The sequence below is a fragment of the Salvelinus namaycush genome, chromosome 38 (assembly GCF_016432855.1).
Source record: "Salvelinus namaycush isolate Seneca chromosome 38, SaNama_1.0, whole genome shotgun sequence".
NCBI lineage: Eukaryota > Metazoa > Chordata > Actinopteri > Salmoniformes > Salmonidae > Salvelinus > Salvelinus namaycush.
The window spans coordinates 15,707,341-15,735,303 of NC_052344.1; the positions used below are offsets into that span (position 1 = coordinate 15,707,341).

The 27,963-nt window shown below is 42.7% G+C and overlaps 2 protein-coding genes across 4 annotated transcripts; both read right to left on the minus strand.

Annotated features, from left to right (window-relative positions):
• Positions 1-2,220: 2,220 nt before the first annotated feature.
• LOC120032177 (zinc-binding protein A33-like) lies at positions 2,221-4,829 on the minus strand. Of its 3 annotated transcripts, none has more exons than XM_038978156.1 (5): positions 4,671-4,829; positions 4,041-4,483; positions 3,393-3,646; positions 3,185-3,306; positions 2,221-2,999 (listed from the first exon to the last, which is right to left on the minus strand). In XM_038978156.1, the coding sequence occupies exons 2-5, from the start codon at positions 4,455-4,457 to the stop codon at positions 2,455-2,457; spliced, it is 1,338 nt and encodes a 445-aa protein (XP_038834084.1). In that variant the 5' UTR covers positions 4,458-4,483; positions 4,671-4,829; the 3' UTR covers positions 2,221-2,454. The 3 variants fall into 3 exon arrangements, with proteins under 3 accessions (XP_038834084.1, XP_038834083.1, XP_038834085.1); XM_038978155.1 differs by having other exon boundaries at positions 4,041-4,518; XM_038978157.1 differs by adding an exon at positions 3,727-3,825 and having other exon boundaries at positions 3,393-3,658; positions 4,041-4,829.
• Positions 4,830-8,667: 3,838 nt separating this feature from the next.
• On the minus strand, positions 8,668-13,989 carry LOC120032176 (zinc-binding protein A33-like). The gene is made up of 6 exons (XM_038978152.1): positions 13,536-13,989; positions 13,228-13,314; positions 10,674-10,904; positions 10,462-10,484; positions 10,254-10,384; positions 8,668-10,150 (listed from the first exon to the last, which is right to left on the minus strand). Exons 1-6 carry the CDS (start codon positions 13,932-13,934, stop codon positions 9,618-9,620), a joined length of 1,404 nt encoding a protein of 467 aa, XP_038834080.1. The 5' UTR covers positions 13,935-13,989; the 3' UTR covers positions 8,668-9,617.
• Positions 13,990-27,963: the final 13,974 nt, after the last annotated feature.

Sequence of the window (27,963 nt, forward strand, 5' to 3'; positions counted from 1 at the left end):
AATGAGATATTTCTGTTTTTCATGTGCAAAAATGTCTCAAAACATGTTTTCACTTTTTGTCATTATGGGGTATTGTGTGTAGATGGGTGAGAAAAAATATCAATTTAATCCATTTTGAATTCAGGCTGTAACACAACAAAATGTGGAATAAGTCAATGAATACTTTCTGAAGGCACTGTAACTGCACCAACATTTCAATATTTTTCCTTCATAGTTCTCCATCTTCTTTTTAAAAAGGGAGACCATTTTTTTTAGCACTTTTATTTTCACGGCTGGTCAGAACTTGTTCTCTCATGGCTTTCTCTTGTCCCTCTAGAGCAGACATCGTGAGCAATATGCTTGGAATCACAGTATCTAAACGCAATACATATCATATTGGCACCTAAGTATCGCATCGTGAGGTACCTGCCAATTCCCAGCTCTAATCATAGAAAAAACCCATTAAGAGTTATGGTGTGGTAGCAAGTAGCGCTACGTTAAAAAGACCGGTATCAAATCCTTGATGTCATCTCTGGCACTTCCCGTGTGTGGGTGTCTCAGTTCCTGTATTTTTCTTCTTCATTTACTCTGTAAATGTGCAATATTTTATACATTGATAAACTATTGTGTGATTAAAATTCAGCAGTACTTATGGAGCTATGAGGGACAAGCATGGAAATCACAGATTTTTAGGACTGATGGACAGTGTTTTATGGATAACATCTACTACCTGTACTACTCACCCTTCCTTGACTCCAATCTCCTCCCGGTTGACATTGCAGTAGGCCCTCTCTAGATTAACCAGGGCGCGCGGGGTGAAGTCTACCCACTGGTGACTGTTGACGCACCACAGCTGCCAGTGGAAGGGGTATGGCGTGTGGTGCTGCTTGCAGTTGCTCCCCGTCCTGCAGAAGTAAGTGAGAAAGTGGTCGCAGATCTGGATGTCGCCGGAGGTGTTTGTGTGGAAGGTCAGACTGACTGCTGTCTTAGATGGACCAGGGGGCTGATTAGTGCTAGCGGCTTGGGCTTGTGTTTGGGCTGGGGTGGTAGGCTGGTGGACAGGCTGTGGCTGGGTGATGATGACAGGCAGGGGGAGGATGAGAGAGGTGGTTTTGACTGGGCCCGGTGTCATGTTTTGGGGCTTGTGAGGTGAGATGGTGATTGCTCCAGGTTGAGGAAAGAGGGTGCTGCTTTGAGGAAAGGTGAGGAGCACACTGGGGGTGATTTTGGTTGGGGTCATTTGTTGTGGTAGAGGTTGGATGATCATTTGGGTCTGGCTTAGGGCTGAGGATGTGCCTGACGACGACTGGATGATCCTGGTGGTGTTGCTGCTTTTGCCAGGAAAGCAGATAAGAGTATTGCTGGCACTAGTAGTCTGCCCTGACTTGGAGGGGAGAGGAGTGAAGCGGATATTGACACTGTATGGTGTCACAGTCCAGACGACATCCACATGTTGGGAGTGCATGGCGTCCCACACTGGCAGACTGGTGTTGGTGTCAGAAGGGACCTCCATGAGCAGTAGAGAAGGAGTGAGGAAGCTGACCTTGGGAGACTTTGGACAGGCCTCTGTGATCACGGTTGTAGGTCCCCTCTTCTTCCCTTTGATTGATGAAAGGTCAGTCATCTTCAATATCTTTTTTGGATAAATGGTCAGTTTATGTTGGCATAGCACGGTACATGAAGGTCTAAATACATGTCCCAATCCTATCCCGAGTCTCTGACAAAACAAAAGCCAAATCATTTTAAAAGCAACACTTATCACCTAACAAAAATCCAACTTGCTGGAATCCTAAAAACGCTTATAGATATATCCTGTAGACATTTAATGAAAAGGTACTAATTAATAGGAATGCTTGAGACGTTGCCGATGCTTTTCGTCGTGTTTCTTACTAGCTAAATGACTTGCATCGCATGATGCAAAAACAGAACATGAACTTACTTTTTACCTGTTAACTTGCAGTGTTTCAGGCTTAATGAATCTGTCCACGTTTTACTCGAAAAAAATTATTGATTGGTGAGTAACTAAATAAGACATTTATATTTAAGCCTAAAACAGATCTGGAAGTCGTCTTCAAACAATATTCTTACAGGAGGATCGTTTGTAGATTTCAGGGGATACCATTTGACGGTGTTATTACAGGAATGGTTTAGCCCAACTATTTGAAATTGATGACGACTGCACACAAATACTAGTTTATCTTAATATTTTCTAATAAAATATCACCACAGCAAGTCTGATGTTCCATTTTTATTTAGTTTTATTCCACACAGAAAGCTAAACTTTTATTCCATACTACACAATAAAATGTCAACAAGTGTCCATTAAATCAAATGTAAGTGTTAATTTAAAGGCAACGAGTGGCAGATATTTAAATATTATTTATCCATTAGATGTTTCTCATGACATAAAATCAACATCAAGAAAGACACCTTAGAGCCAGAAAATTCCATAACACATCATGCGCCAACACATTCTCAGGTGTAAACTACAAATTTCACTGAGACCTCTAATGGCTCAATCCTCAGAGGACACTGATTACAGCCAACCCAGAAATAGGGGAAGACCCTCTCAGAAAAGGTGTGTTTGAAAGTGTAGATCTGCGTGTTGTCAGCTGGGTCAGAGAAGCACACTCTCCCCTTCTCCCAGTCTAGCTGCACTCTGATCCTCCGAGGGCTCTTCTTCAGATTGAGTCGCGTCAGGGGTGAGGTCCCTGCAAAGTACATCTTGTGGTAAAAGTACACGGACAGGTATCCATTCTTCAGTACGGAGGAGACCTTGTCTTTCCTCTGGATGGACTCTTTGGCTACACCGAGGACCCAGGCGCGGTTCTCTCCAACCTCCACGTCCCAGACATGCTTTCCTGAGCTGAAGCCCTCAGAGCCCAGTACGCCTGTGTCAGGGTCAAACCTCTCGGGGTTGTCTGGAAGCTTCTGTTTGTCGTCGCTGTCCCTCACACTGTTGAGGTCTTCAGACAGCAGGAGCCAGGGGGCAGCCGTGTTGGGGTCCAGAGTCACTGGCGCTGAGGAGAAAGTATATCCAGTTACCATGATGTAGTGGTTCTCACCACTAATTGCTGTGTCAATACACATTAAGAAGAACTTTAAGTGCTTAAAAAGTTAAGGTTTCAGTCTATCATGTAATGAAATAGACTAGTCTTGACACCAAGTAATGTTCAACACTCTGCAGTTAGTACTCAGTACTCACTGTATTTAACAATCCCTTGCATCTTCTCCCACACTTTGTATTGAAGTGAGCCCAGGTACTTAGCCACATCGATGAGTGCTCCAGAGACCATATCTGGGTCCTGCAGTGTGCTGCACGGAGCACTATACAGCCAGAACAAGTAGGAGTTAGTACTCATCATGTAATGGTCTGTAGACAGTGAAACCACCAGGGGTTGTAATGTACTCACCTTCTCATTGTCTGCTTGCATTTCTGGAGAAAAAAAGTATCCTCCTCAGCCATCTCCTCCTCCACGGCTCTGATTGTGTCAGAGAGAGAGGCCAGGGTTCTGTCCATCTCCCTCATACTCTGCCTCAACATCTCACTCTTACTCTCCTCCTCCTTTTTCAGAGCTGTAAGCCTAGCAGCCTCTTCAGCTTGGAGGAAATGGTGGAGTGTCTCAAACTCCTCATGAATCCTCTTTGCCACAAACCGGGCCTGGACCTGAAATGAGACCTTTGTTAGGATTGTGTGTTAAATCAAACTCTCTCAAATGTTATTTCATACTATGGCCAACCACCAACACCACCTGAATGTGTGTCACTATTTTCATAGTTTTGCTTCATTTTGTCAAAAGCCTCCGTCTTCTCTTGCAAACAAGTAAGCACAGACTTCATCTCCTCCTACAAAGTACATTAAAAAGACAATTGGACTAAGAATAGAGTCAACAAAACATATCCGTTCTTCAAAGGCAAACAGTTGCAGAAGCCATAAAACAGATTAGATCAAACTCACAGCATTTTCCCCTTTACCTTCATGTTCACCTCTGAACTCATAAAATGCTAGCTAGAGAACTCAATTTATATTTATAAGGCTGTCTATCATAACACCAGATTACCTTTATGTCGCCTATAGCCTCTCCCACCGGGCAGCACTCGTGGTTTTTATGTTTCCTGGAGGTGTGACAGACCACACAGATGGGCTCCTTGTCCTGCAGACAGAACAGCTTCAGCCTCTCCCCGTGAAGGGAGCACAGCTCACCCGGTTCACACAGCTCCCCTGTAGGCCCAAGCGCTCCACTCTCCTGGATGTAGGAGTCACACAGGTTCTTCAGGGTGAGGCTGGCCACCGGCTTGTCCACAAACTCCCTTCTACAGAGAGGGCAGCCCCGGGCTGAGCCCTTGCCAGACCAGTACTGCAGCAGGCAGGCTGCACAGAAACTGTGGCTGCACTTGAGGACCACAGGGTCCCTGAAGATGTCACAGCACACAGGGCAACAGAGGTCCTTCTCTGGGAAAGAGAATCGAGCGGCCATGCCTTCACACGAAAGTGACTCTTCCTCTGGAAGGGTATGTAGGGCAAAGGGACGCACAGAGCTGCAGGCATTAGACAAACACAGAGCGAGCCCTTGTTTTGTGTTCTAGTTAACTAATGGCCTCTGTAAGGTACAGTATTTACTTTAACTTTACCCAACTAAATATTTGGGCTCAACAACATACTGTCTGAACTTCAAAATGGCCATACTTACTGCCTAGGTCCTAGGACAAGTCGATGTTTAGTTTGGGAGTGCTTTAATAGAACAAGTTACATTGACACTCGCCTGATATCCAAGACACGTCTACAGGAGAAAGCAACCAAACACACGTAACTAGCTCCTTGTTTTATCTGCGACGCCAAGACCTGTTATGACCTCCTTCTTCCTGTTATGGTGTGACACATCCTTATCGGGGTGGAGCCAGGCAGACCATTCTTTAACGCTTTACCACCAGTTCCACTTTGTGCTCACATTGGTTTCATTATTTGGTGGTACTAGACTGTTACTCCATTGTTTGTGTTTGTTGTCATTGTTGACTTTGTAAACAACTTATTTATATATATTAAATGTAATGTTTCACTAATGAGTTGTCAAGCCATGAGCACTACAAATACATCATATAAATCAACTACTATTTGAATGTTAATGTCATAGCCGTGGGATGTATTTACTCCATTGATATTTACGTTTTTGTTGTAGGCCCACTCGTTGACTATAGGCCCATTTTACAGTGTGGCATTGAGCAACAGTGGTCTCTACTGTATACCGGTTGTTGGAGATCCCCATCTAGTGGTGAATATTTGCAATGGTAGCAAATTAAAACTTTATTTTCTAACGTGTTAATGAATTAAATGAGCTAAACCCACTTAAATAATTAAGAAGGTACATTCAGTTAAATAGAAAAGCACAACATGAAATGCAATAGAAACTTTTAATATTTATTTAGATAATTGACTGTACTTTACATATTTTACATACTGTAACAACTGTTTTAAACACTTGTACAAGCATTATGAGATAGACAGGTGTTACCATACAGAAGGTATATATGCATTCTATTGGCATCAATTAAATTATACTACTTATACCCATAGTATGCTCTGTGTTGAGGTCTTACAGCTATTTACATGGAGCTGGATTCAACTAAAGTTCACACAATGGGGTCCCTCCAGTTGATACATCAACTAATTAACATGTTAGTAGATATTTGTCCCCACTTATTATAAACTTAGCAACCTGTCTCCACTCATGTTTATATTCTGCCCAACGTTGGGGCTAACTGACAAAAGGCGCAGTGGGACCAATTGATTGGTACTGTAAAAGTATGGGAACACTTTTTCAGTGAATGTATCATTGAAGGTGTACATAGTAGTGCTCTTAGTGGGATCGCAGAATGTCAGCTCCCCCTTGTCACAGTCCAGATGTACTCTGATCACTCGTGGGCTCTCATCCAACTTGATCTGGATGTCTGGGTTTACACTGTCACGGCTCCTCCTCTGCAGTGCAGGGGGCGGTTCCTCCTGCAGGCAGAGGAGGGTCGTTAGTGATTGGAGTCACCTGGGCTCAGGGTATTTATAAACTGTTTCACTAATCACCTCTCTCTCTCTCTCTGCTCCTCCAGGTATGATCATGTTTTGTTTGTTCCTTTGTAGTTTTGCATAGTTTTCATTCAGTCATGCACACACACACACACACACACACACACACACACACACACACACACACACACACACACACACACACACACACACACACACACACACACACACACACACACACATTCACGCATTCACGCATACATATTCACGCATCCATGCACTTTACATACACCTTACATTATGATACTTCCACACCTCATTCCTTTTTCTTAGTTAAAGTTAATAGTTTTGTTTATAATAAAGAACACTTTTAATTGGCCTATACCTGTTGTTCGTGTCCCCTCATTTTTGTCACAGGCTATGAGCCGGCTTGTGACAACACATACTCTATATATCTGATGCTCCACAATCTACATTTTGAGTGACTTGTTGCACACAATGGACTCTTTGTCTACTCCCAGGGTCCAGTTATCACTTTCTCCTACCTCTACATCCCAAAAATGTCTGCCTTTACTGTACCCTTCAGAACCCAACACTCCCATTTTTAGCCTCTCAGGATTTTCTGGAAGGTTCTGCCTCTCCTCACTGTATGTCACAGTGGTCAGGTCATGAGTCAGTATGAGCCTTGCAGACACTGTTTGGATCCATGGTTACTGAAGCTTAAGGGGAAAGTTCATTGTACTTTAATATTGTACTTTAATACTGAAGTGTGTGGGTGTAATGGGAGATAAAACTATTTCAAATAACTATTGAAAAAATACATTTATTTCCAAAGTATTGTGGCCTTATTTGCTACAGTAAGATATTAAAAAACAACATTTGTGAAAAACTTGGACTTTCTATAGTAAACGATCCGAAGCGTCTTCTTCCAGACCTTGAATTTCAGAGATCCCACATGCTTGGCTATGTCAATGAATGCTCCTGACACTATCTCAGCATCTGCAGTGTCTGTTGCTGTGGATTCGGCTCTATGGGAATAAGTAAACATCAGTGCGGTTGTAAATGGAGTGTAACGTATGTAGTAGGGATGAAATGGGACTTAATTTACGACATACCTATTAAGTATGGCCTTGTAATTCTACAAAAAGAAGGACATATTTCACTATGTTATATCAGATGACAATGAGATAATTGAGAAAAAACTCACAGAGAAATAACTAATTTACAGTTGTGAAATCATTCACCAGCAATTTCCTGGTTGAGAATTTCAAGGCATAAACTTGCGTCTTTTGGACGAACATTCGTTTTTGCAGTGAGTTCATGAGCTCATGTTGGGAATTTACATCTTTGTTATTTAAAAAGTCTTTACCCTTACCTGAAGGAATGTGATATTGTCAACTTCCATTTCCTTGATCATTTGAATAGTCTCTATTATGGTTGAAATCTGCTTGGTCAACGGCTCAGCTCTTTCTCGCATCACTTGACATTTCTGTTGCTCTTCCTTTCTCAGGGCAGCTATCCTGGCTGTCTCTTCCTGTTCCGGGAACTGGTGGAGTTTCTTAAACTCCCCCTTATCTGCTCCTCTACACACTGGACTTGACCATAATAGACAAGATTAAACTTGAACACTGCTCAAATGTTTCTACATTTAAAAACATATTTTTTTAATGACAGATACCTGTATATGCTCTTCCCAGGTTGGATGGTACATCTTGGCTGTGTTCATGTTTACTAATTCCTTCTTCAAAGTGGAACTCACACGTTGGATTTCTCTCTAAAAATAAATGAAAAGTGATTATTGTAAACCTGGTAAATGTATGTTACACAGACCAGTCTTTTAATCCAGCCAGTCACTATCTACTCAGTCACATAATGTGATTTAAATGACCAGTTCAAATAAAAGCAAAGTGAACAGATACTTTCACAAACTGACCTTCAAATCAGGCAGAGCCTCCTCAATGGGACAGCAGTCATGGCCTTCACGTTTCTTTGACGTGTCAGACAACACATCAAAACAGAAGAGTTCCATGTTGCTGGCAATTGTCCTGAGATACTTTCTCATTTTCACTCCCTCTCTGCAACGATTCACAGAGACTCTTTAAGGCCAAACTTAAGCTAGGTTCATCAATAGAACACTCGTTCCTGCATACAGGACACAGCAGATTGTCCATATCCTTCCAGTATTTCTATAGACACTCCTCACAGAAGCTATGGCTGCATTTGAGGATGACAAGGTTGCTGAATATTTATTTTTTATTTAACCTTTATTTAACTAGGCAAGTCAGTTAAGAATACATTCTTATTTACAATGACGGCCTACCAAAAGGCAAAAGGCCTCCTGCGGGGACAGGGGCTGGGATAAATATATATATTTTGGTAAATTAAGTCCCATTTCATCCCTACTACATACATGTTACACTCCATTTACAACAGCACTGATATATATATATATATAGGACAAAACACACATCACAACAAGAGAGACAACACAACAGTACATAAAGAGAGACCTAAGACAACAACATAGCAAGGCAGCAACACAACATGACAACAACATGATAGCAACACATGGTAGCAGCACAAAACATGGTACAAACATTACTGGGCACAGACAACAACATAAAGGGCAAGAAGGTAGAGACAACAATACATCACGAAAAGCAGCCACAACTGTCAGTAAGAGTTTTATTTATGTCACAACACACGGGACAAGAGAGGTGTTTCTCCAGGAGAGACAAGCTGGCTGCCATTATAATGTATCACTCTGTGTGCTATTCTGTCTTGGTTAAGGCTAGAATCCATCAAGCAGGTTGACTATGTTGTGGCGCAAGGGGCAGGTTATACTGGTTATAAAGGCATGATACAGACTAAAACTCCAACCACAGTTAAGTTTTCATATTCCAGAAAACTGAACCAGAACTATCACATTTCCCTCTGTGTCCTGGCAGGAACCCAGATGTGTGTAGTGTTCCAACCAACAATAATGAGTGATCTAACACAGCCATGTATTAATAAGTCTTATCTTGTCATAGCAGCTTTTACCCATATCATATAATACATATATATATATATATATATATATATATATATATATATATATATAGTAAATATGCAGCTGTCACCTTTCCAATATCTATTAGGAAATACACTGTACAGACTAGAGTGACCTTTTTGTTATTTATCAAACTAGTGATGTGCCTATTAGTACCTGTGTTGTGAGAACAGTACTTTACCACTAAATGTCAGTAAGTGTCCAGACATTGCAAAGAGAAAAGGTTATTACTGTGAAACTAATTGTAAAACTACATTGTAGATCGTTACTTACTGATGGTGAAGACATCGTAGTATTGCTTAATAGTGTATAACTATACATACATGGTCATACAATGAGATATGCTGCTATTATATGTTACATCATTTCAACTCTAGTCTGAAAATAGTCCTACAGTAAATCCCATTTACTTTTAACCTGTCTTTTCTGCTTTTTTGTATCTTCTGCTTTTCCCCACAACCCCTCCAATATACACACACACATACACAAACACACATTAGGTTGGAGAGGCTGGAGCAGAGGGAATCCGCAGTGCAGTGGCCAATGAGCAGATTTGCCTCGTGCCCCAGCTCACGTCAAAGTTAACTTAGTGTGGGGTCTCTTACAAAGGCGCAGTGGGCTTTTAAGACTTCCTATACTAAAGTATGGGAACAGCTTTCCAGTAAATGTGTGTTTGAAGGTGTACAGAGTATTGCTCATAGTGGGGTCGGAGAATGTCACCTCCCCCTTGTCACAGTCCAGACATACTCGGATCACTTGTGGACATTCATCTACCTTGATCTCTTTGCGGGATTTCACACCTGCTCTGTATTTCCCATTAATATATCTGATGGTCCACAATCCACTCTCAGGATCCAGTTTTACTAGCTTCTTCCGCTCAATGGACTCTTTGGCTACTCCCAGAGACCAGTTATCGCTGTCTCCTACCTCAACGTCCCAAAAATGGTTGCCTTTATTGAAGCCCTCAGACCCCAACACTCCTACATGAAACCTCTCAGGATTGTCTGGAAGACTCTGCTTTTCCACACAGCACATCACAGTGGTGAGGTTATCAGTGAGGATGAGCTTTGTGGACACTGTGTTTGGATCCATGGTTACAGGATCTAAGGAGACAGATAAACCATTTCACAGAACTATTGAAAGATATATTCTGTTCACAAATGTTGGAGAGTTGGTGAAATGAATTGTGAAATACCCTGGACTTACTGTAGTCAACAATCTTAATCAGACTGTTCCAGACTTTGAACGTCAGACATCCAACATGCTTGGCCATGTCAATGAATGCTCCTGGCCCCATTTCAGCATTTGCAGCAGTGTATGGAGGTGTGCAGTCGGCTCTAGGGTAATAATTAAACATTAGTGATTCCATTCAATGGAATGGAAAAGTATGGAGATAAAAGAAAATGGGACTTACCTGATAAGTATGGCTTCGTAGTTCTATAAAAATAACAGGGGAAAATGACACTGTTATAGTATGAGGTGGCTGTGAAATAAAAGGCCATAAACCTGTCAATCATTGCAAATATGCTTATCTGCCTCATAGCTTACAGGTGTGTTCATCGACAGTTGTGAAACAATTGTATTCACCAACAATTTACATACATTAAGTAATACTGGCACACATACCTGCAGGAATGTGATATCATCAGTCTCCATGTCCTTTTTGATAACTCCAATAGTTTCAGAAAGCATTGAGATATTCTTGGTCAACTTCTCCATTCTTTCTCTCATCACTTCATATTTCAGCTGTTGTTCCTTTTTCAGAGCAGCTATCCTGGCAGCCTCTTCTTCTTCTAGGAACTGGTAAAATGTCTTAAACACCCCCCTTATCTGCTCCTCTCCAAGTTGGCCCTGGACCTAGCATAGACAAGAAGGAAACTTAAAAGGATAGTTCACCCAAATTACACATTTACATATTGGTTTCTTTACCCTGTAAGTGTAACGGATGTGAAATGGCTAGCTAGTTAGCGGGTACGCGCTACTAGCATTTCAATCAGTTACGTCACTTGCTCTGAAACCTAGAAGTAGTGTTGCCCCTTGCTCTGCAAGGGCCGTGGCTTTTGTGGAGCGATGGGTGACGACGCTTCGTGGGTGTCAGTTGTTGATGTGTGCAGAGGGTCCCTGGTTCGCGCCCGTGTCGGGGCGAGGGGACGGTTTAAAGTTATACTGTTACATAAGCAGTCTATGGACAAAGTATGACAGCAATCCATGCTTTGTTTTAGTTTCTCTGGCACTGTTTCCACATGCTAACATTTCATAATTTGTGGAATAAATCCCATTCAAATCATGGGACCGATATTATAATTTTTGGCGCATCATCTTCAAAACATCTATAACTGACTTTGTTGAGCTTCAAAATCAATTTGAGATATATTCGGATTGATTTGGACAGGACAAATGCTAATATCGGTCCCATGATTTGAATGGAATTTGTGCCACAAATGCTAATTCCTTTATAACAGTGCTAAATCAAAACTAAATCTAAATCAAAGCATGGATTGCTGTCATACCTTGTCCATAAACTGCTTACAGGGTAAGGTAACCAATGTGTAATTTTATAAATTGTGTAAACTATCCCTTTTAACACTGTTCAAGTGTTTATACAGTGCATTTGGAAAGTATACAGACCCCTTTACTTTTTCCACGTTACATTACAGCCTTATTCTAAAATGTATTAAATAATTGTTTTTAGAAATGTTTGCAAATGTATTATAAAACAGAAATACCTTATTTACATAAGTATTCAGACCCTTTGCTATGAGATTCGGAATTACGCTCAGGTGCATCCTGTTTCCATCCTTGAGATGTTTCTCCAGCTTGATTGTAGTCCACCTGTGGTCAATTCAATTGATTGGACATGATTTGTGAAGGCACACACCTGTCTATATACGGTCCCACAGTTGACAGTGCATGTCAGAGAAAAAACCAAGCCACGAGGTTGAAGGAATTGTCCGTAGAGCTTCGAGACAGGATTGTGTCGCGGCACAGATCTGGGGAAGGATACCAAGACATTTCTGCAGCATTGAAGGTGCCCAAGAACACAGTGCCCTCCATCATTCTTAAATGGAAGAAGTTTGGAACCACCAATAATCTTCCTAAAGCTGGCTGCCCGGCCAAACTGAGCAATAGGGGGAGAAGGGCCTTGGTCAGGGAGGTGAACAAGAACCCGATGGTCACTCTGACAGAGCTCCAGAGTTCCTCTGTGGAGATGGGAGAACCTTCCAGAAAGAAAACCATCTCTACAGCAATCCTCCAATCAGGCCATGGCCTGATTATGGTAGAGTGGCCAGACAGAAGCCAGTTAAAGGCACATGATAGCCAGCTTGGAGTTTGCGACAAGGGAACTAAAAGACTCTCAGACCATGAGAAACAGAATTCTCTGGTCTGAGTAAACCAAGATTAAACTCTTTGGCCTGAATGCCAAGCGTCACGTCTAGAGGAAACCTGGCACCGCTCATCACCTGGCCAATACCATCCCTACGGTGAAGCATGGTGGTGGCAGCATCATGCTGTGGGGATGTTTTTCAGCGGCAGGTACTGGGAGACTAGTCAGGATCGAGGGAAAGATGAACGAAGCAAAGTACAGAAAGATCCTTGATGAAAACCTGCTCCAGAGTGGGACCTCGGACTGGGCTGATGGTTCACCTTCCAACAGGACAACGACCCTAAGCACACAGCCGGGAAATGTCTCTGAATGTCCTTGAGTGAACCAGCCAGAGCCCGGAGTTGAACCCAATCCAACATCTCTGGAGAGACCGGAAAATAGCTGTGCAGCGACGCTCCCCATCCAACCTGACAGAGCTTGAGAGGATCTGCAGAGAAGAATGGGAGAAAATCCCCAAATGCAGGTGCGCCAAGCTTGTAGCATCATACCCAAGAAGACTTGAGGCTGTAATCGCTGCCAAAGGTGCTTCAACAAAGTACTGAGTAAAGGGTTTGAGTACTTATGTAAATGTGATATTTCAGTTTAAAATGTTTAATACATTTGCCAACATTTCTAAAAACCTGTTTTTGCTTTGTCATTATGGGGTATTGTGTGTAGATTTATGAGGGAAAAAAACAATTGAATCAATTTTAGAATAAGACTGTAACGTAACAACATTTGTAAAAAGTCAAGGGGTCTGAATACTTTCCGAATGGACTGCATCCTTACTAGAAAATATGTATTACTGTGAACTACCATTAAGTGTTCCACACAGTTTTCATCTTCCAGTTTGGCGGTGGTCATTCTTTCCAATTTGTTCTGCAAAGGAGTCTTGATTTCACTCTAGAATGACATAAGAAGTGAAATTTGTCAACCTTGCTAAACATTTATGTAGATGACACAAAACTGAGTCAGTTAGGCGTTCATTGTACAGTACTCAGCTAGTCATGTCTTTATTCAGTCACAGAGGGATCCATTTGTCTTTAAACAAAGGCAAAGTTAACAAATCAAATCACACAATTATCAGTTAAATAAAGGCAAACATGTTTATAAATCTGTCTCACCTTCAAATCAGGTATAGCCTCCTCAATGGGATAGCAGTCATGGCCTTTATGTTTCTTTGATGTATGACAGACAACACAGATGGGCTGTTTGTCATCAAAACAGAAGAGTTTGAGTTTCTCTCCATGCAGCTGGCAGATATCCTGAGATCCTTTCTCGTTTTCACTCCCTCTCTGGAACGATTCACAGAGACTCTTTAATACCAAACTTTGGCTCGGTTCTTCAGAAGAACACACTTTCCTGCATACAGGACACAGGAAAATCTCCAAGTCCTTCCAGTATTTCCGGAGACACTCCTCACAGAAGCTGTGGCTGCATTTGAGGACGACAGGGTTGCTGAATATGTCACAACACACGGGACAAGAGAGGTGTTTCTCCAGGAGAGACAAGCTGGCTGCCATTATAATGTATCACTCAGTGTGTTATTCTGTCTTGGTTAAGGCTAGAATCCATCAAGCAGGTTGACTGAGTTGTGGCTAAAGGGGCAGGTTATACTGGTTATAAAGGCATGATACAGACTAAAACTCCACCCACAGTTAAGTTTTCATATTCCAGGAAATGAAACCAAAACCAGAACTATCACATTTCCCTTTGCATCCAGGTAGAAACTCAGGTGTGTGTAGTGTACCAACCAGAAATAATGAGTGATATAACACACACTAGAGGGATATAAAACATCAATAAAAAAATATGTTAAATCAAACAAGTAAGGACTTTACCACTAGATGTCTAGTCATTACAAAGAGCAATGGTTATTACTGAGAAAAGCATTGCAAAACTACATTGTAGACTGCTGGTGAAGACATGGCAGTATTTCTTAATAGTTTAGAAGTATACATGGTCACCCAATGAGATATGATGTTATTATATGTAGTGTACTTTCAAATCTAGTCAGAAAATAGTCCATTTACTTTGAACCTGTCTTTCAACACATCAAGGTACATGTCATCCTACTAACAAACAATTCCTCAACTAAATGCTATTGTAGTCTTTCTCTCTCACTCTCTCTCGCTTTCTCTCTCTGTCCTTCTCTCTCTCTCTTTCTCTCTCTATGTCTCTCTCTCTCTCTCTAAGATGGAGTGGCAGGCAGGCAGGCAGTGTGATGAATGTGTTGTTCACATGTATATTTCATTGTTATCTTGACCACTTTCCCCATCCATCAGTATATCCTTTAAATGATTGTAATGGTTGGATTTCACAATATGTTGCCTCTTTGAAACATCAATAAGGCATTATGTATTGAAGTGAATTCTTCAATCTGGACTCTAGTGTTTCAGGTCAAAATGATGTCATTTCAAGTGTGCAAGTGTTCAGTTTAGAGTCCGTTTGGGTTTGAATGTCTGTCTCTGTATAGATCTTCTGTATAAACTACTGTGTACTATATTCTCTGTGTAGATTGATATCCTCATCTAGTTGTGAGAACTTGAAATGGCAGTAGATGCAAAAAAAATGATCATCTGTCAATCAACCACGTTTAAGGGAGTTCAATTCACTTGAACAAGTTGAAAGGACATTGGGAAAACAATATTACATTGATATGGACAGCACAACATGAAGTTGAAATTTTTATTATTGAGAATGGACATACTGAACACACTAACATAATCAACTTCATTATACATAATCTGTTGACTACAAATAACAATGATTCTGTATAAAAAATATGTCTTCTGCTTTTTTCCACAACCCCTCCGACACACACACACACACACACACACACACACACACACACACACACACACACACACACACACACACACACACACACACACACACACACACACACACACACACACACACAAACAGTGCATTCGGAAAGTATTCAGACCTCTTGACTTTTTCCACATTTTGTTACCTTACAGCCTTATTCTAAAATTAATTAAATTACATTTTTCCTCATCAATCTACACACAATACCCCATAATGACAAAGCAAAAACAGGTTTGTAGAAATGTTATCAAATTTATTTAAAAAAACTGAAATACCTTATTTACATAAGTTTTCAGACCCTTTGCTATGAGACTCGAAATTGAGCTCAGGTGCATCTTGTTTCCATTGATCATCCTTGAGATGTTTCTACAACTTGATTGGAGTCCACCTGTGGTAAATTCAGTTGATTGGACATGATTTGTGAAGGCACAAACCTGTCTATACTGTATAAGGTCCCACAGTTGACAGGTCATATCAGAGCAAAAACTAAGCCATGAGGTCGAAGGAATTGTCCGTAGAGCTCCGAGACAGGATTGTGTCGAGGCACAGATCTGGGGAAGGATACCAACACATTTATGCAGCATTGAAGGTGCCCAAGAACACAGTGTCTTCCATCATTCTTAAATGGAAGAAGTTTGGAACCACCAAGACTCTTCCTAGAGCTGGCAACCCGGGACCAAACTGAGCAATCAGGGGAGAAGGGTCTTGGTCAGGGAGGTGATCAAGAACCCAATGGCCACTCTAAAGGAGATCCAGAGTTCATCTGTGGACATGGGAGTACCATACAGAAGGACAACCATCTCTGCAGCACTCCACCAATCAGTCCTTTATGGTAGAGTGGCCAGACGGAAGCCACTCTTCAGTAAAAGGCACATGACAGCACGCTTGGAGTTTCCCAAAGGGCACCAAAAGGACTCTCAGACTATGAGAAACAAGATTCTCTGGTCTGATGAAACCTAAATTAAACTCTTTGGCCTGAATGCCAAGCGTCACATCTGGAGAAAACCTCTCACCATCCCTATGGTGAAGCATGTTGGTAGCAGCATCATGCTGTGGGGATGTTTTTCAGCGCCAGGGACTGGGAGACTAGTCAGGTTCGAGGGAAAGATGAACGGAGCAAAGTACAGAGAGATCCTTGATGAAAACCTGCTCCAGAGCGCTCCGGACCTCAGACTGGGGCGAAGGTTCACCTTCCAACAGGACAACGACCCTAAGCACACAGCCAAGACAACGCAGGAGTGTCTCAATGTCCTTGAGTGGCCCAGCCAGAGCCCAGATATCAGTAAGTATCCAGACATTGCAACGAGCAAAACTACATTGAAGCCATGGTAGTATTAATTAAGAGTGTATAAGTATACAGACATGGTCATCCAATTAGATATGCTGTTATTACATGTAACATACTTTTAAATCGAGATAAAAAATTGTCTTAAAGTAAATGCAATTTGCTTAAAATATGTCAGACACCAAGGGTTACTGTCATTTTATTAGCAAGCAATTCCAACAGCCTCAACTAAATATTGTCTCCAGTCTCTGTCTCTGTCTCTCTCTCTAAGGAGAGTGGCAGGTAGGCGGCGCGATGGACGCAAGCTTAGTGATTATTTCACTCATACTGTCCACCATTCTTCCAGTTAGCCAGGCAACTTGGAGCCTTATTGGGGATCCAAGTTGATAGTACAGGGGACAGACTCTTTTCACACAACTTCGATACGAAGTGATTTTCGTAGCAGGTTAGGAGAGCATTTTTGCTAAACTTAACCCTTTTCCTAACCTTAAACCTCAGTCTCCTAACCTGCTACATTAATTCTCCCAACCTGCAGTGAAAAATTCACTTCCTGATCGAGGTGGTGAAAAGTGTTTCTTCCCCGTGCCTGTGCCAAAATGTCCTCTTCCTCATAAGCTGACAGCACAGTATGACAGTGTGCTGATCACTGCCCAGCGTTGTAGTCAAGTCCCTAACCTGGACTTGGGTACTACAACACTGGCACTGACCCCAAGTGTCCTGTGAGAGAACAGGGTGCTTGGGGCCAGTGTCTGTCCCAAAATGCCCTCCTCTTGGTTCGATGTTAGAATAGATCAATGTGGCAATGTAAATTGTGGTGGCTTGCTGGATCAAAGTGCAGGTTGATAGTGTTGAAATGGACTCCACCCACAATGACCAGCAGTTTCTATATGTCGTTCCCATTATGGAGAGTTGCTAGGCAACAAAACCGAAACTTACAGTCACATTTCACTCTGCCTGCTCCAGACAGAAACTAAGGCTCAGGGGTGTATGCACAATATTACCAACCAGTGGAGGCTGCTGAGGGGAGGACGGCTCTTAATAATGGCTGGAATGGAGCGGATGTAATGGCATCAAACAATGTGTTTGATGTATTTGATACCATTCCACCTATTCCACTCCAGCCATTACCACGAGCCCTTCCTCCCAAATTAAGTTGCCACCAACCTCCTGTGCTACCAACCCACATTATGACAATCTAACAGTCAGACAATAAGTATTGTCTTGTCAAACCAACTGGTATCTGTATATACAGTGAATATGCAGCTTTCACCTTTGTAATATCTATTAGGAAATATATTGTACAGACTGCTGACATACTACAACAACAACAATAAAACATCTAATTAAACTAGTGAAGTAGCTACTAGTACCTGTGTTGTGAGAACAGTACTTTACCACTAGATGTCAGTAAGTGTCCAGACAATGCAAAGAGAAACAGTTGTTACTGTGAAACATTGAAAAACTACATTGTAGACTGTTACTTACTGCTGGTGAAGACATGGTCATATTACTTAATAGTGTATAAGTATACAGACATGGTCATCCAATGAGATATGCTGTTATTACATCTAACACACTTTTAAATCTAGATGAAAAATTGTCCTAAAGTAAATCCAATTGGCTTCAAATATGTCAGACACCAAGGGTTACTGTCATTTTATTAGCAAGCAATTTAAACAGCTTCAACTAAATATTGTCTCTGTCTCTCTACGATGGAGAGTGGCAGGCAGGCAGTGCAACGCAATGCTTAGTGATTATTTCTCACATACTGCCCAACATTCTCCCAGTTAGCCAGGCAACTTGGTGTCACATCTGCTCCCACTACGCCCTCTGGTGTTAATCCGGTGTCGTCCTAACCTGCAGTTCTCCCCCTGTATTCTCGCTCGTTCGCTCTCTCGGTGTGATTGTGTGGTTGGAGACAGGTGTGCTGGAGTCAGAGCAGATCCCTACCAGCTGCAAATCGTCCCATAAATCAAAACCTCTACATATACTCATTCCTGCCACCACTACTCTGCCAGATTGTAATCTCTGCTCAGTCAGTTATCATGCTAGCCTTTTGTCTATTCTCAAGATCCTGTTGCTTTGCTGTGCTCGTTTTCCTGCCTTACACCATTTTTGTCCTCTCCTTGCAGTTTACCTCTCTGGCTCCTGTGTCCTGTTCCACATCTCACCACCAACCACCTTGCTCTGGATATCACTCACCACCATTACCTTGGATTCCCCTCAGGACCTGTTCCCCAGTTCTACTCAGCCAACTCCAACCTCACTCTACACTCCTGGTTTTTGCAACTCATCTGAGCTAACCCGGTTCTGCACTCCCCATTTCTCTGTGTTCAATAAACAGTTTGGTGCATTCATCCCGGCTTCCTCTTTTGAGTCCGCTCTTGTGTTCCCACCTTCGCTCATCGTAACACTTGTAGACTCATTGGGGCTCGAAGTTGATAGTACAGGGGACAGACTCTTTTCACACAACTTCGATACGAAGTGATTTTCGTAGCAGGTTAGGAGAGCATTTTTGCTTAACTTAACCCTTTTCCTAACCTTAAACCTCAGTCTCCTAACCTGCTACATTAATTCTCCCAACCTGCAGTGAAAAATTCACTTCCTGATCGAGGTGGTGAAAAGTGTTTCTTCCCCGTGCCTGTGCCAAAATGTCCTCTTCCTCATAAGCTGACAGCACAGTATGACAGTGTGCTGATCACTGCCCAGCGTTGTAGTCAAGTCCCTAACCTGGACTTGGGTACTACAACACTGGCACTGACCCCAAGTGTCCTGTGAGAGAACAGGGTGCTTGGGGCCAGTGTCTGTCCCAAAATGCCCTCCTCTTGGTTCGATGTTCGAATAGATCAATGTGGCAATGTAAATTGTGGTGGCTTGCTGGATCAAAGTGCAGGTTGATAGTGTTGAAATGGACTCCACCCACAATGACCAGCAGTTTCTATATGTCGTTCCCATTATGGAGAGTTGCTAGGCAACAAAACCAAAACTTACAGTCACATTTCACTCTGCCTGCTCCAGACAGAAACTAAGGCTCAGGGGTGTATGCACAATATTACCAACCAGTGGAGGCTGCTGAGGGGAGGACGGCTCTTAATAATGGCTGGAATGGAGCGGATGTAATGGCATCAAACAATGTGTTTGATGTATTTGATACCATTCCACCTATTCTGCTCCAGTCATTACCACGAGCCCATCCTCCCCAATTAAGGTGTCACCAACCTCCTGTGCTACCAACCCACATTATGACAATCTAACAGTCAGACAATAAGTATTGTCTTGTCAAACCAACTGGTATCTGTATATACAGTGAATATGCAGCTTTCACCTTTGTAATATCTATTAGGAAATATATTGTACAGACTGCTGACATACTACAACAACAACAATAAAACATCTAATTAAACTAGTGAAGTAGCTACTAGTACCTGTGTTGTGAGAACAGTACTTTACCACTAGATGTCAGTAAGTGTCCAGACAATGCAAAGAGAAACAGTTGTTACTGTGAAACATTGAAAAACTACATTGTAGACTGTTACTTACTGCTGGTGAAGACATGGTCATATTACTTAATAGTGTATAAGTATACAGACATGGTCATCCAATGAGATATGCTGTTATTACATCTAACATTCTTTTAAATCTAGATGAAAACTTGTCCTAAAGTTAATCCAATTTGCTTAAAATATGTCAGACACCAAGGGTTACTGTCATTTTATTAGCAAGCAATTTAAACAGCTTCAACTAAATATTGTCTCCAGTCTCTGTCTGTGTCTGACTGACTCTGACTCTGACTCTCTCTCTCTCTCTCTAAGATGGAGAGTGGCAGGGAGGCGGTGCGACGGACGCAGGCTTAGGGATTCATTATTTCTCTCATACCGTTCAATGTTCTCCCAGGCAGCCAGGCAACTAGGAGCCACATTGGGTCTGAGAATGGCTGTCAATCCCCCTAGGTTCTAATGAGCTTGGGCAGTTTGACATGCAGTGTTCCCTCTTACTATCCTCCCTGGGACTCGTCTCAGTGACGGATGCCTTCTGGAGAGTATCAGGACCCCTCCACCAGTCTCACTCCTCTATCAGGGTGTTACGGAGCTGATAGTACATAGGACAGACTCTTTTCATGCCCCTTGGATACGAAGGGATTTTCGTAGCAGGTTAGGATAGAATTTTTGTCTCCTAACCTGCTACATTAATTACCCTAACCTGCTGTGTAAGTTCTTCTAACCTGCAGCGAAAAAGTCACTTCCTGATCGAAGTGGTGAAAAGAGTGTTTCTCCACAGTACAAAGTGTGAGTGTGCGGTGCACTTCCGCCAAGGGTCCTGAAGAGAGGAGAGGTTGCTGGTTCCCCGTGCCTGTCCCAAAATGTCCTCTTCCTCTTAAGCTGACAGCACAGTATGACAGTGTGCTGATCACGGCCCAGCGTTGTAGTCAAGTCCCTAACCTGGACTTGGGTACTACAACACTGGCACTGCTTCCAAGTGTCCTGGGAGAACAGGGTGCTGGTGCCCAGTGTCTGTCCCAAAATGCCCTCCTCCTCTTGGTTCGATGTCTCAATGCCACTGTGCTGTGGAGCTCCTTCCTGTAGCATGTCCTCAGGAGAGACAGAAGCTATTGATGCCGATGTCTCTGAGAGCATATTAAATGTTGTTATCAATATAGTATAACGGTGTCACATTTATTGCAGCCTCGCGTAAACCGATTCAATAGGCTATTAATCTGCTGTGCTACGCAGTAATGGTGGACGGTAACTAGTGAGAAGAGGGACCATTAGTTATTAGGGTGCTTATGGCCTGAAGAGAGCAAAGTGTAGAGGGGAAGGAAGAGCGAGAGAGACGGAGGGATGAAGATGGAGGGAGAGGGAGAGAGAGAGAGAGCTCCTCAAATGATCACAGTGAATAACTACCAATGGAACAGGCCTGTAGAGTAGTCCTTGGGTAAATAGTGGAAGGCATTAGCAGATGAATATCCTCAAGTTGAAACACAACTGTAATTGTTACAGCCCAGAGATGGAAGAAGGCCATGGTGCTTGGACTGTATGTCATGCTTTATCAATATTTCCTATTCATAAAAAAATTGTTGTGTGACGTGTCGACCAATCATTTCCATTCCCTTCACGTTCTGAGTAGTAGAGGACCACCAGCGTCAAAGGAAATGAACCTCAAGCACATCCATTTAATCAGAGGAGAATTTCATTTCTGCTTTCTGTTATCAATATAGTATAACGGTGTCACATTTATTGCAGCCTCGCGTAAACCGATTCAATAGGCTATTAATCTGCTGTGCTACGCAGTAATGGTGGACGGTAACTAGTGAGAAGAGGGACCATTAGTTATTAGGGTGCTTATGGCCTGAAGAGAGCAAAGTGTAGAGGGGAAGGAAGAGCGAGAGAGACGGAGGGATGAAGATGGAGGGTGAGGGAGAGAGAGAGAGAGCTCCTCAAATGATCACAGTGAATAACTACCAATGGAACAGGCCTGTAGAGTAGTCCTTGGGTAAATAGTGGAAGGCATTAGCAGATGAATATCCTCAAGTTGAAACACAACTGTAATTGTTACAGCCCAGAGATGGAAGAAGGCCATGGTGCTTGGACTGTATGTCATGCTTTATCAATATTTCCTATTCATAAAAAAATTGTTGTGTGACGTGTCGACCAATCATTTCCATTCCCTTCACGTTCTGAGTAGTAGAGGACCACCAGCGTCAAAGGAAATGAACCTCAAGCACATCCATTTAATCAGAGGAGAATTTCATTTCTGCTTTTCACACATGAATTGAGGCCTCCATATAAATTGGATGAAATGCACAATATCACCAGACTGGCCAAGCTGGCTGCTTACCAGTTACCTTTTCGGTCATATTGATTATTTTCTCCCTTCTCTGTATCGGTGGAGGAACTCTTGACAACAATCTCAGACAGACATGAAACCAATGGGGGAAAAAAAACAGGGAAAAAATATTCTAGGTGCAAACAGTTTAGAAAGTTTCCCCAGAAGCCATTTTACTTATGGATTCTTACTCAGAGGCCAAATGTGTGTTGATCACTGGAATACACACACACACACACACACACACACACACACACACACACACACACACACACACACACACACACACACACACACACACACACACACACACACACACACACACACACACACACACACACACACACACACACACACACACACACACACACACACACACACACACACACACACACACACACACACACACACACACACACACACACACACACGGCTTGCATGGGGACAAATGAGAGGTGAGGTCAATCTTATTCGGAGAGAATGGTGAGAAGTCTGGGACTCAGACTCCATCCTCCTTGGGGCTCTGGAAGGTCGCCAGGCCTCACATTTCAGATCTCCAGGATTCACTGGGAGCCCAGCTGTTATTGGGTGTGCACTCCTGCATACCTCCACCCCCACCTCTGCAAATAGAGTTTAAAGGAGCTACATCAATTCAATAACCCACACAGGACAGGTCAATACAGCACACCCACTCTCCCCACCCCAATCTAATTCTTCTTTTCATTTTTTATTCCCAAGCTTTCCTTAAACTCTAGCTGAGGGAGAGAGTGATTACAAGGTTGTTTCTGGGAGATGAATTTGTGCTCTGCAATGACTCAAATCGTTATTAGTTTTTTCTCTGGCTTCATGATGGTACCAGCGAAGATAGCGCTCCTGGTGTAAGGAAGGTTTTCACAATCACCTTCCTGAAATTGTGTTTCATGTTATGGATTTTTTTTCTTTCTTCAATGTCCTGAAACGGTGACTGGGGACAATTATGGAAACACCCACTCTGGAGAGATGAGAAACGTTACAATGTGATTCAGATCACAGACGCAGGCACTACATCACGTAGACATCTCCAGACTACAGTGTTTAGGGTAGCGTCCATTTTATAAGGGCTGATCTAAAAGGTTGGTGCCAAACCAATGTCACAGATTGACCGTCTCCAAGTAGGTCACATGGCCTACAGTGCAGAAATGGTCATTGTCAATGGTGAGGGCCTAATCCATTGTGGTATGCTGGGATAGGCTCTAAACTCTGGGCCGCACAGGAAAGAGAAGAGGACCAGCTTCACACCACAGGCAGATAAGGAGGTAGTAGCTAGAGGAAACTGGGAGTCTTTTTAGAGCCAAGATGGATGGTTGTGATGCTCCATCACGGCACAACAGGGCCTCTGTCCCAATGATAAGGGATATTAAGAGCTGCCCTGGGAGAAAGGATCCTGCCCTCATTAACTGTGTGCTAGCGGGGCATATACAAGATGGGAATGGTTATAAGGCGCTATATAATCCTCCATTGACCTCTACCAGCCACCTGCATCCGTCTCAGAGCGGAGGTGGAGTTCAGGGACACATCCGCTGCCGCTGGCTGGAAATAGCGTGACTTGTGTGGGGTTGATTCATGACATGATGGGGTCCTTGGAGACAGTGGATAGTAGATGGCGCCGTACAGTAACAATACATTTATCTTCCTCTGAGACATCACTGTTATGTGTGATTACATTGAGAGTAAGAGATGACGTGAGGCCTTTGTATATGTCGTTTTTCCATCCTGATCATGGGGGGGGATTTAATTAATTAAACCTCTTTGCTTGCAGGAAGCGATTGTTACTATTTAGAATTTGACAGTTTCCATAGGACCGAGAATGCAAATAATCCTTTAATCTTAGCAGTCGGTCACAGCCTCATAGCCGCCCTCCTGCATCCCTCATCACATTACAACTCACACAACTCACATTGGTCCCAGCAACCCTTTGTCCCATGTCAAATGCTTCAGGCTCGTACCCATTGTGGGGTTCTAATGCTTTTTATTAGTCATTTCTTAGTGGTTTTAAATGTGATCAGTTGGTGCGCTGGCCTCCTACTGAGGGGAGATGGCAGAGAAAGTAACATTCAGTAAATTAGCCTCCCAAAGTGCATCAGCCCAGTCTTTAAGCACTGACCCGTCATACTAGTGTGTTAGCGTAGGAAATCCCAGGATACTTTGAACTGCTGAGGGCAGAGAAAGTACCATTCAGTAAACAATGAGGAAGTAGAAGGTCTGAGTGAGTCATCAGGGAGTTTTAACCTATAGATAACGAGGATTAGGCATGCGGATGACATAACAGGTGCATCACTGTGGTGCCCTGGTTTAACCGACAGTTACTCATAGCTCAAGTCCATTTAGAGTTTCTGTCATCAGTGTACAATAGCCTACATCCTCTTTGTCATGCAAGGAGCCAAAGTGGAGCCGATGAATGAAATGGGATGCCGTCACTCCCGGCAACCAGCCCGTCCCCTTACTCCTCCTCAGTGGGTGGACGCTGGACAGACATTGTCCCGTTGCCAGGCTACGGCAGGGGAATGCATCGCTTCGTTGTGTCATTTAACAACCGTGTGGATGATGTCACTAGTTTTGTACCTTATTCATCTGACATTTCTACCGAGGAGGACCGGGGATGTGTCCCTGAATGACTTGCAGAACTGCTGCCAGTAAATGTCAACTCTAAGACCTAATGATTTTTAGTCGTTGACATGTTTTAATGTGTCCATAAAAGTAGAGAGGAACCAGTCCATTAAAGAGTAGATGGCAGAGAGTGGAGAGAAACTAATAAGGTCTATTTTTTATCGCCCAGTGCCTTTCAGAGTGACATAAAATTAGTTTTTGAGGAAGTTAGAAGGCTTCGTAATAATTGTATTTGAGGAAAATGACAAGAAAATAGAATTGGGGCTATAGTCTTAAACCCTGGTTTGTAATCCCTCATTCTCTTGCTCATAACAGACCATCGACCATCCAGTCTGTGACTGTCACAGATGGAAGATGCCGAAGTACCTACACATCAGGTGTGTATTCGTGTGTCTGCACCGTTCATAAAACAACAAAGTCCCCTTTCATCATTCTAATAGGGTTGTTATCAAAGATAGTCTCCTATTTTACCCTCTGCAACGTGATAAACGACGGCCATAATCTGACTGCCATCTGTATCGACTGGGGCTGGGACTGGAAGAGTGGACTGGCCCTGAGAGGAGAAGAGATAGGAGAGGCGGGTTGTTGTTTAAAATAGTAGCAGTGCAATCAACCATTGATCTGGGGGACAAGGGGGGGAAGCGGGAGCCAGCCCTGCAGCGGCTCAAATTAATGCTAGGGTTTAAATTTTGATAAACGATGTATGAGCCGATGCGGAGAGACGGAGGAAACGAAGCGAGATAATTGTTTTGTTGGTGTTCGCTCCCTCGTCTATGATGCCCAGTGAAGGTCATGCTTTATTGAGTGTTTGGCAGTGTTTTTATCCATAACCATACTTGAAACACGAAACTATGGATAATGGCACTATTGAGTCTAGCGATCGCCGGAATCGTATATTTTACGAGCCTTCAACGCGGCCCATAAAGATGCAAAATAAATTTCTCCATTCAAGGTGACAAAAAAAGCTGCCCATTAGCCAAGAGGAATTGGAGGCTGTTATATTTCTAATGCAATGCCCTTGAGGGGGAGTAAAATATACATATGCAATGGTTTACAGAAACGGTAGTAGGCCCTATAGGTGTCAGGTAAGTGGCATTCCGTTTGTAGTTATGGACATCAGAGGCTGATGTTTCATTGCTGTGAGGCAGCTCTGAATGATGCAGTTGACTGCTGCTCAGACAGTGGAGCAGAGAGGAAGGTGACATGATCATCATGACAACAGTGATGCAGTCTCTTTGGGTTAACATTGCCTGTAGAAAGAGGACTGCTGCAACTGCTCTCTCTGTCTCTGCCTAGCCCTGGTCCCAGATCTGTGTGTGCTGTATAGCCAACTCCAATGGTTGTTGATATGCCAGGCGTTGCAGACATAGCAGGCATAACAACCACCATAGTAGACTACACAGCACAAACAGATGTGGCACCAGGCTAGTCTCTAACACACATAGTGACCTCCCTCTCTGATAGAGTCTCGTCACTTTCCAGTACAGGGTGATTGATGTATGGCGTCCGCTGGGTGGATGGTGGGATGGTTGTTTGCAGTCAGACACAGACCATTATGATGGGTTTTTGTGTGGGGTGTAAAGGTCAACGCGGTGTGGAACTCCCCTGCCCAGAGCAGACCTCCTCTCAACCTCATTAGAGAAGAGCACAGAACCGCCAGCACCAGACAACCTCATCTGTATGCTAACAGACTAATAAACATGTCAAGGTGTCTGGAACGCTGCCCTGTCTGACCCCCAGTATGCAAAAATCACTTAATAAAGCTGTTACTGAACACAAACAGTGTATCATTCTAACAACACCTGCAGATTGAAAACCAGATGAGGAAAGGCATAGTGAAATCAAAATGGCCGCCCTCTTTGACCACGGGTGACCCCACTGAAATTTGATGGGAACACGTCAAGTTCCAGTATCCTGCACGGATATTAACTCTAGTAATAACACTAGATATATTATTAACAGTAGTTACAGTATATTTCAGCACTGAAATATGAATATGAAATTAAATAAAGCAACTCTGTGGTACTTCATTCTCATCAAACTGGGGATTAAAGCTAAATCTGCCTTTATTTTGCTCTATTGTACAATAATGTGTAATCTTTACAATATTCCATGTTGCCATGGAAATTAATGCACACCCAGCGCACTTCAAAGCATTCAAATTTGAGTTGTGAATAGATTTTCATTAATAATCGAAATGAGCTCTGAATATTGTGATCAAAGTTAAAATCCGTGTTTAAAGAGTTCCCTTTTTATTGTCGGTAATTACAGTGGATTATGTGGGATTAGTTGGGAAGCAGTGCCATTAGATTAGAGATTATGTCACTCGCTCTGAAGTCCCAGGTTGTTTCATAACCTTTGTTTTTCTTCGTCCTACCAGAAGTGTTCTGAGTGATGACATCACTCACCAGATGCTATAGCCTACATCCACCTCCATACATGTACCTATAGATAACACAACTACAGATATAGGATCTTAATTTGATCACTCTTTTGTTGCTGAGAATTTTCCTCAGCTGCCGGATATGCAGATGAGCTTCTGTGATTTCCATTAATTCACTGAAAACTCACACTAACACACGGTTAGACGAAAGACGAACTGGCACAGAGAGACCGGAAACACAGGGATAAATACACTGGGGTAAATAAGCGACACATGGAGGAGCTGGAGACAATCACAAGGACAGGTGAAACAGATCAGGGCGTGACACATTTCTAAGTCACCCCACACTTTTGAATGGTAGTGTATGTCAAATTAAAATCCGACATCTGTATGCATACACAATCCACCAATAATGTTAATTTCCATTGTAATGGTTTGATGTTACAGTATCCATTACCATGAATCTGCTCTAGTCCGGTCTTGAATCTAACCCAAACTGCTGGTTGAGGAAGACTGATTACAGATTACCGAGGCACTTGCTGTGTGTCAATGCTATGGATTTTTATTTACTTTTGTACTGGCA

Coding starts and splice junctions, on each gene's coding strand:
- LOC120032177 (XM_038978157.1), bottom strand. CDS start 4,457: ATGGCCGCTCGATTCTCTTTCCCAGAGAAGGACCTCTGTTGCCCTGTG. Junction 3,659..3,726: donor GTGACACACATTCAGGTGGT/GTTGGTGGTTGG, acceptor ATCCTAACAAAG/GTCTCATTTCAGGTCCAGGC. Junction 3,000..3,184: donor GCAAGGGATTGTTAAATACA/GTGAGTACTGAG, acceptor CTTTCTCCTCAG/CGCCAGTGACTCTGGACCCC.
- LOC120032176 (XM_038978152.1), bottom strand. CDS start 13,934: ATGGCAGCCAGCTTGTCTCTCCTGGAGAAACACCTCTCTTGTCCCGTG. Junction 13,315..13,535: donor AGGCTATACCTGATTTGAAG/GTGAGACAGATT, acceptor ATGTCATTCTAG/AGTGAAATCAAGACTCCTTT. Junction 10,905..13,227: donor ACTGTGTGGAACACTTAATG/GTAGTTCACAGT, acceptor TGTCTATGCTAG/GTCCAGGGCCAACTTGGAGA.